The sequence below is a fragment of the Terrapene carolina genome, unplaced genomic scaffold (assembly GCF_002925995.2).
Source record: "Terrapene carolina triunguis isolate 2854851 unplaced genomic scaffold, T_m_triunguis-2.0 Scaffold69, whole genome shotgun sequence".
In the NCBI taxonomy this organism is placed as follows: Eukaryota; Metazoa; Chordata; order Testudines; family Emydidae; genus Terrapene; species Terrapene triunguis.
This window is the reverse complement of record NW_020664420.1, coordinates 15,235,546-15,245,256: the sequence shown is the minus strand read 5'-3', so window position 1 is coordinate 15,245,256 and position 9,711 is coordinate 15,235,546. Positions and strand designations below refer to the sequence as shown.

The 9,711-nt window shown below is 37.7% G+C and overlaps 1 protein-coding gene across 1 annotated transcript in view; it reads right to left on the bottom strand.

The window, feature by feature from the left end:
- Nucleotides 1-298: 298 nt before the first annotated feature.
- Nucleotides 299-9,711, bottom strand: part of MALT1 (MALT1 paracaspase) — a 68,452-nt gene continuing 59,039 nt past the window's right edge. Inside the window, exons 9-13 of the mRNA XM_029910908.1 lie at nt 8,955-9,082; nt 6,059-6,208; nt 4,861-5,018; nt 3,138-3,263; nt 299-1,746 (exon numbers count right to left, since the gene is read on the bottom strand). Coding sequence (XP_029766768.1) covers nt 1,297-1,746; nt 3,138-3,263; nt 4,861-5,018; nt 6,059-6,208; nt 8,955-9,082 — 1,012 coding nt within the window. The 3' untranslated portion in view covers nt 299-1,296. The remainder of the gene's footprint in view (nt 1,747-3,137; nt 3,264-4,860; nt 5,019-6,058; nt 6,209-8,954; nt 9,083-9,711) is intronic.

Below are 9,711 nucleotides of genomic sequence, written 5' to 3'. Positions count from 1 at the left end.
TGACTTCATCACACTCTATAAGTATCTACCTGGGGAACAGATATTTGATAATGAGCTCTTCAGCCTAGTAGTCATAACAAGATCTAACATTTGGAAGTTAAAGCTAGACAAATTCGGACTGGAAATAAGGTGCAAAAATTTAAACAGTGAGGGCAATTAACCACTGAAACAATTTATCAAAGGTTAAGATAGATTCTCCATCACGGACAAATTTAAGATAAAAAATGGATTTTTTTTTTAAGACATATTCCAGTTCAAAGAGGAATTATTTTGGGGACATTCTATGTCCTGTATTATAAAGAAGGTCAGACTAGATCACAATGGTACCTACTACTCTTGGAATCTATGAATGGTATGACATGCTCTGCTTGCACACAAACATTTTGGTCCTGCCATAAGGGCAGGGGACTGGACTCTATGACCTCTCGAGGTCCCTTCCAGTCCTAGAATCTATGACTTTTAAAGAAATTGGAAGGTCCCATTTTTTAAATAAAAGGAAAATTAGAATGTTAAACTCAACTGATGGAGCAGGTTAGAACAGGAAAGTCTAAAAATCTATTTATCATATAGTGATTACTATGCTATTTTAATTACATTTATAAAAGTATACGTATAGCTTAGTTTCATTAATGTGGACATTCTTTTTACTGCTTTCCCTCTCTTCTCCTCTGCCTGCTATTTTTTCCATTTTGTTTTTGCACAGGAAAACTGATCCCTTTGTAAACTAAAAATCAAGATTAGAAACAGGTCCATTATGCATGCCTTTTAAGACGGATGTGTCATTATAGAGACATGTCAGCAACAGCTGAGGAGATCAAGGATTCAGTATTCCTAGAGAGCCTGTGATACAAGAACAAGGCCTCTGCTGTGCATCTCCTCCCCACCACAAACATGCAACTTCATCTCAATGCTACATGCTTGCTGCTCTGTTCTTTTGCTGGCTGGCACAGTTGCAGCCAATAACAGGGTGCCTGCTGGTTAGTTCCTGTGGGGCTCCCATGTACCCAGCTCAAGCTTCTCTCCGCCCCATCTTTCCTGCCACCAGCTCCCCATGATTACCCCACACCCATCTTCACTGCTGAAAAAAATTCAGGAGTGAAGAATTAGTTTATATTCCATTCTTGTCTCTTTGGATCTGAGAAGTTTCCAAGGAGAGAATATACTAACCCATACCCAACCCACAATTCCCAGTACTGCCTTCTCTCAAAACATGAACACACCGCAGAGAATGTACAATCAGTGCTGGAGTGCCTTAGCCCACGATTGATGCTCCTGTACATTCAGCAGAGATGATAGCTACTGCTTTTTAGATAATCTGAGGCTGCTGGAGAAGCTGAATCCCAGGTCAACAGTGTCATCAGTTGTCTCTACTGGTATATTATTCTTTCTTATGTGGGATGAGCAAGTCCATACTTCTTGTCTTGAAGTTAGCACATTCAAAGTCACATTGCAATGGCATGCTTCTGGCTGCCTGAAATGGTCTGAATGAGCAGAGTTTGGATGGTGAACACCTGGGTAGGAATTTGGTTGACAGTGATTAGGAGAGAGGTAGTATTCAGCTGCCACAGGAGTGGATGCTTGAGTATGGAAAGGTCTGTTAGACATGCAACAATTTTCCTCAAATCCATGATGAATGCCTAATTTAGCAATAAGAGGCTTCCCAACATTAACCTCCTTCCTTTCATCCAGGGAATCATCTATTCCTGGATATTCATAATGCAGACAAACTGTGAAGATCAAGTGCTCCTGTGAATGACAGACAATAAAATTACTTCTTCCCCCAAAAACATGGTAAAACAAAATTTTTACAAAGTGATTATTTGTCTGAGGGAGCAATTAACACATTTAAAGTACAATAACAAATAGACCTATAATAGCATAATTGCTGAAGTGCCATAAGCCTTGCAGTTAAATGTATACCACACACACAGGGCCAAATTCTGCACTGATTTATACTCAGTACACTCTCACTGGAATCAATGAGGCTGCAAAAGATGTAAACTCACTGCAAAATTTCGCACACTTACTTCAGACTGTGTTTAAATATAGCTAAGCTTAACACCCAGAGACCTCGTGTCCCCAAATCTTTTCCCCTCAACCATGTGTCAGAGCACTAGCTGTTTCTTTAACAGAAAAGACTTTCCCCTGTCACTCTATGGGTGAAATTCTGTTAAATGAAACAACTACAAAAGCACTGGGAGGAGTACTGCAGGTATAGTCATGGGATGATTTCTTTCTTCCCCTCCAAATTTCATTTGAATTTTAGGTAACCAAATTCAGCAACATCTTTCCACCACAAAAGAAATAAGAGTATAAAGGTGCCATTTGCACCTTGCTTGAATGAATATGGGGTTTTGGGGTAACACTAACTCAGGGGTGATCCTGATTTATAAACCTGCTGGCAGCAGGATAAGGCGGCACTCGTCAGTATGGCACTCTTTATCCCACCCACGTCCAAGTTTTTGCAATTTCTAGAAGTGTTCGTGCTACCCTCTGGCATAATGTGTTGGAAAGCAAATACAGTAGATCATATACAACAGAGATGCTAAAGTCCTGAAAATCCTATAGTCCACTTCTGATCCTTTAACAGCAACATTTTAACTATGCAAACTGAGAGTGCTTTAAAACACGATGGGTTCAAGGGCACAGGCTGGATTGTAAAGAGATTTATAACATTTCCACTTTTCACTAATGACCTCAACTTATGGCTCTGCTTTAAGGCATCATGCTTAGTGAGCAAATAGACATGGAAACATGATATGTACAAGGTGCTGTGATTCCTCCAGAGAAGTCAATCAATCTTTTCAACCTACAAGGCACATTTTCCAGAGCTGTGTTTAAAAGGGACTTGTGGAATAATATGATTTTATATCCTTTGGCTCTCTCTTTGGAACATATTTTCAGTCTGCCAGCTACAGAGCCAAGTCACTGAAGTGTGCTCTTAGCCATTCTCTCTCTAAGCAGCTAGAATAAATGTTTAAATGAGCGAGTATGCTTTGGGCAATTACTGAAAATATTCAGTATCCATGATATCAATTACATATAGAATCCAGCTCTTTTACTGGAGTTGTGAAGCAACATTATTAACCTGTACTGTATAAACAAATGGGCGAGACAAAAAATAACACATTAACCACCTTTAGTTTCTGCAGTGAACTTAGTCTAGTGTAGAGACAGTGTTTGGGAAGATCCTTTGATACTAAATAGCTGCCAGTTTCCTCAGGAGTCCCTTTATTTGCCTCTTTAGGATCTATATCCAAGTCCTGTTGCAAAAAAAAAAAAAAAAAAAAAGTGAGAATTAAGTTGTAGGTATAAAAAACTAGTAGAACAATGTGAAAAGGAAAATAAAAAGGAACATTTGTATTTTATGTGAAGTAGCTTAAGATTTGAGTTCAACTTACAACTTATTTCGACACAATTTATTAAAATAGTGTTTTCCTTTTCTTAACAAAAAAATTCCTAATACAAGATTCAACTAATATTAGAGAGAGTCACCTAGGCTGCCTAATTCATCATCAGTCTCATGTAGGAGTAGTTGTTTGTGTTTTATCTCTTGCCTTCCTAAAATGCAACTGAAGGCGGATTCCTTCCCCATTTTTTACAACTAAAAAAAAAAAAAAATGTGCAAGTTTCATTCCCCCCCCTTTTCATCTCCTCTCAGGTATTTCCTCCTCTCTCTAGCCATCATTGTTCCACTTCAAACCAAGAGGTCAAAACTCAGGGTGCTGTCGCAAGCAGCTGGACTGCTGCCTATTACTACAGCTAATAGTATAAAAAAATAGAGCTTTCCTCTTCTAGATTTGAGTATACTAAGGTAGCATTAGAACAATTGATTAGTTTCCCTTAAATGTGTCATTTTCAGAGAACAATTGTTCTAAAGCTGCTATACAATTAGTACATTTTGATAAATTCAAATTAAAACACTATTTCTTCCAAGATACCCAGGTGCCCTTGTGCCCCTCTCAGGGAAGTAATAATATTGACATAATGAAATAAACAAAAAACAAAAAAGGTGGAATCCAATAAGATACAGACTAAACTTTATTACTTAGAATCTTGGCTTTCAACTGCATCCCACTCCCTCACTTTCTTCTGTACTTTGCCTGTTAAGGCCCTGATCGGTCTTTGGATCTATACAGGCAGACGCCCAATGCCCATGCAGAGCCATTGATCTCCATGGGGCTCTGATCATGCACTTCTGATCATGCACTTGCAGGATCAAGGCCTTAGAGTGTAAGCTATTTAGGGGCAAGAAACTTGTCTTCATACTCTTGTAATACCAGGTGGGCTGAACACTTCCCAATATAGTATATGGTGGTACTATAGTAATAGCACTGTAGGAGAGAAAGACACTTATTTAATATGTTAATTCACAAATACGTAATTCTCTTTACAATCACTATTTAGACAGCACCAAAAGCATGCTAGGCACTTTAAAGGAATAAGAAAACAAGGCTCCTTCCCTAGGGAGTTTATAATTTAAGGTTCAATCCTGCAATTCACTGCTCTCTAGCTATGACGACTTCAGTGGGGATCCATGAGGGTAGTAGTGCACCTGTATGTGGTGACTCATAGGAGCGTGGCCTAAGTGACGGATCCCTTCAATAGGAACTGCAGGCATTTAGCACCTTGCAGGATCAGGCCTAATTTAGATCTAACAAGTAACAGAAATCAGGATGTGAAGGGAAGGGGAAGAAGAGAGTTTCAACAAAATCATAGGATTTGTTTTATATATGCGTCCTCTGCTTGGTTCAGAATTCAAATTTGAATTTTTTCCCCCCAAAGCTGTAGTCTGGCACAAGCAGACAACCACTAACTTAAATACAGAGCAATCATGAAACACAAATAGGAAACACTTACAAGTGGGAAGTCTGTAACATATGCTTTGCAAACTAGTATTTCAGGAGGTTTCTTTACTATCCTTGTGTAGATGATCAGGACGTTGGAAAACTCGGCTGCGAACCCCAGCTGAATCTGAACACCGCACTTAAAGTCAAGATACATACTTTCTGGAAGTTCTGCAAATAAATATTTTGGATAAACCGGTTTAAAATATTCTAATGAAAGCCTAACATGCTTCTGCCATTGTTTCAGCGATCTAAAAGGACGTTCTCCTTCCTTCCTATTACTATCAATAAACTGGTATAAGCATCCTTAGCACACAGGAAGGGGAATAAAACTTTTTTATGTATATATCAGTTAAAAAAAAAAAAACGATTTTAGTTAGGGTTGTTTATGTCAGTACCGGGGAGGGGGGGGAAAAAAGCCTGTTTAGACCAGGCCTAAGTCTTTGGTGGCCCACAAGGCTTTGTGGATATTTTCCTATGCATGGAACAAGGCCAAAAATAAAAAGGAAAAAAATGAAGTGGACTGACTAGGAATCTGCACAGGGACTATGAAAAAACCTGAAACCCCTGGTTCTGATAGCAGAACCAGTACGTTTCTCTATCCTGTGCAGTAATTAAAAAAAAAAGGCCCAAGGATGAAATCCCTAAACCACAGATATCTAAGGGAGAAAACTGTAAAAACACAAATAGGAGTTAGGTGCTCAAATAAAACTGGACACCTATCCAATCTATAAACTTGTAAAAGTGGCAAAGGGATTAGAGAGGAAACAAAAGCTTATCAGACTACTAATCTTCTGCTCAAATACATTACAGACAATTCAATACCACATTCAAACCTATCAGGAAAAAAATAAAAGACTATTCTTGCTTAAAAAAAAAAAAAAAGAAGTTAGGGATAATGTCTGGTATGCGGCTCTTGAAGTTACTTTACATCAGGTGAATTTAGCATCCCATATTTTTCATAACAATTTAATCCAGAAATAAACCCAAGCAAAAACCTCCAAGATCTGAACAGTCCTCTGAACTTTGTTCCTTGGGCACATTTCTACTCAGTATATTATAGCCAGTGAAAAAAGCAACAGTAAGGAGTAGACACTATGCCCACATATATTTTCAATTGAATTATTTATGCATATCAAGTGAGATAAAGAATTAATAATGAAATTAACATCTTGAAAGGGTGATCTTTTGGAAGAGAGAGTTTACTGTACCGTGAGCTTTGGCCCACTGTAAGTTCCGTGCCAGAGACTCTGCAGATGATCCTGTTTGCTGAATGGGATCAGTTAATGCTCTCTTCTCAGATAAACTGCTGCGAATCTCCAAAGCCTGCTTGCCTTTGGTAAGGTGACACTTACCCATATCTAAAGATAAGATACAAATAGTTTTGTAGGAATCAAAGCTCCTGAAATTATAATTAAAGCAGCTACATGAAGAAGTGGGTTGTAGCCCACGAAAGCTTATGCTCTAATAAATTTGTTAGTCTCTAAGGTGCCACAAGTACTCCTGTTCTTTTTGCGGATACAGACTAACACGGCTGCTACTCTGAAACCTGGTGTTATGGTTGTGTCCGCATTTCTATGATGAACTCACTTTCAGGGAGGTTTAGTGATTGGCTATTCAAATTCACTCAAAGGAATGCGTGCAAGATGTCTGAAGAGAACAATTTTTTCTGTGTCTATTTTCAACATGCCTCCACATTTACAAAAAAAAAAAAAAAAAAAAAAAAGCTTCAGTATGGCCCTGATTCAGCAGGGTACTGAAGAACATGACTAACATTAAGCTTATTCAGTCACATTCTTCAGTACTTTGCTGAATGCAGGCCTATACATTTAAATGAAACAACTCTAAGGTTGCTTTTTTTTCCTCCAGCTGTTTTTGGTGTGCATACGATTAAGACCAATAGCTAAAGAGTGATTTGAATTAAAATCAAGGTTTATAAATCGTGAATTCATATAGGTGGACTATTCAAGTTTGGGATTAAACATTATATACATTATTGAACAGTGGTCAATGTATTTTCCTTTGGAATGTAACATTTGCCATACCTGATCAGTACATCAATACATCTAGTCCAATATGCTGTTTCTGACAATAATTAATAGCTCTATCACGTTACCTGATCCTATCCTTCACAGGGTCGTGACCCATACATAACCTGGACTTTAACATCCTCAAGGAGAAAAGATGTGCCTCATTCTCTTCTCACTTACATGGGTGTGAACCCATTAACTTCAGTATAGTTATTTTAAAATTCCAACCAGCATGAGAGGAGAAACAGACCCTGTATCTTCATTCTGTGCCCTGTATTCTCCTTTGCAGCTATGTAAGTGTTAAAGTAGTAGTAATAAAATTTCTAATGTCAGGGAAAGACACTCTATGATAGCGCCTAGTCAGTTGTGAAATGCTGTACATTAAGAAAAGAAAGACTCCTACATATTCCCTCACACACACATAATCAGCTGAAATCCTGAAGTTTGTGATCATTTTAAGTTTTAATAGCTAAAACTCTGATTTGTCTTGAATAGTAGTCAAGATTTTCTTATAATAGTCCTGTGTACGTACAAAGCTTCTCATGAAACTTAATAAAAATATTAAAACCATGACCTATCATTCCATATTTTCATATCTAGTTAAACAGAAGATAAGCCAGGTGGGGAAAAATGCAAGAGAGGCAAGGAAGTAGCAACTGAAAAGTAACTATCATCTATAGATCCACACTCTAGTGGCATGGGTAAGTCATATCTCAATTGGTGGTGGCAAAATTGTTAATCATGCAGCACATGTGCACTGCATGTGTTCATGCTCCACAATCATCATCATTTTCTTTTTCTCCCTATCGCGCTGGCACGTTAAAACTGAATTGTTTTAACTTTTGTAACACATTTTCTACAGTCTGTCTTGTCAACAGCAAACCAATTTGGTTGCATATTTGATATCTGGTTTGGACTTTTCTGATTTATGAATCCTTGTCAGATATGCACACTGAGCCAAATTCTGTCTTTACTTACAACCCTGTAGCCTCACTGAGTGGAACTGACAGAAGAATGTGGCCCATTATACAGATTTTAAGTCTCCAGCTGTTGGGAGACCTGGACAATATTTTTATTGAAAAGCCAGTGGACTTATGTACTACAAAAAAAAAAAAAAAAAAAAAAAAAAAAAAGACATCTGTGCATATAATCCATCATGTAAATGCTCTTGTCTACCTTTCTATGCTTTGAAAGAATGCTCACTCTCAACCAAGACATTCTCTTCAGCACACTCACTCAGGCAATACTCCCATCAACACCACAGGGAGTACAATGCAGGACCACATGAATAGGGTCCTGCATTGTAGTCTAGTCAGTAAATACTGGTTATGCCAACAGATGTGGTATTAATACCGTATGACACACATAGAATTCAACCCTAACTAGTCTGTCTCCAGACAAATCAATTGGGCTAGCAGTCACATCCAGAGACCACATGACAAAGGAGAGTGATTTTCGTGACCATATAATCACCTGTAAACTCTGATGAGAGATGCATACTCACAAAAACTTCGAATAAGCAATATGAACGCCATATTATAGTGGCTCATCAATAGCAGGGCTATTATGGTAAGGTATGCTTCTGAAATGCTTCAAAGATAAACAAATATATATCCCAATTCTGTCTCACTTGAAATAGTAAGTGAAAATGAAAGGACTTTTTTTTGCATATTAAACCCTAGCCATGTTCAGAAATATTAGATATTAAACATGCTTTTTCCTTCATGCACTTGAAGATTTTCCTGGAAGGAAAGCCTTAAACATGCTTCAATACCGAGCTTTTGAAGCAACAAATGAAATACAAATTCCATCACACAACAAAGTACATTTGAATGTATAGCACCCTGCATCCCACAGGAGCAAAAATCAGTGTACAGACAGGGGTTTTTATTAAGATGTTTCAGTTTTTACACAAGAGGTAGCTGCATTTGATGGTGGGTTTACACAGCGCAGTAATAAGAATTTAGAGAAGGAAGTGAAGAACACTCAGTGTAGAAGAGGAGTTTTAGATTTAAAAAAAAATGATTTTTTTGGTAAACTGGATGCTAAGGGAAGTTAAAATGTAGGTTGCTTTCACCTTCTGCAACTTCATCAAGTAACACAGTAATCTTCTTGTCCTCTAACATGCGTTCCTTCAAGAACTTCATGAAAATTCCATTGGCTAACCCAGAGTGCTGAATTTCAAAAGCTTCTGCTCCTTGGCATCTTTAAAGTATAATAAATAATAAATATAAGAGCAACAACAAAACAAAGAGATCGACAGTGATAAATTAGTAATATTTTACAAGACATGTATGAATGTGAAAAGAATGCTGCATGAAATAAGGAACTGCTGTATGAAGACTAAGCTGTATTTAGAACCTAGTTAATCTGGTCTTCACAGAAATGCAATATACGTTTACAAACAATTCATTTGTGAAGAGTTCATCTTTACTACCAAATCACAGGAATGAGGCAAGATCAACCTAAAGTATTATTGCTCCTTGAACAAATTATCTTGGAGGACAGTCCCAAAGCAGTGTCTGAAAAATGTGCCGGTATAAATTCCCTTAATACCTCCTAGTTTGGTAAAACTCTTGACCACTTACCAGCTGAATGCTTTTGTATTTGCCATATTAAATCCACAATAATTGGATGCTATCCTGAAACTGTTAATCTAAACTTTATACAACCACTTCAAAATACTGGAATTACAGAATTAACTTTGATCTTTGCAACCCCAGGAAGAACAACTTGCAACCATTCTAAGTGCTGTAGCTCAGATAACGAAACCCATTTATTGTTACTGTAAAACACACACACACACACACACACACACACACACACACACACAC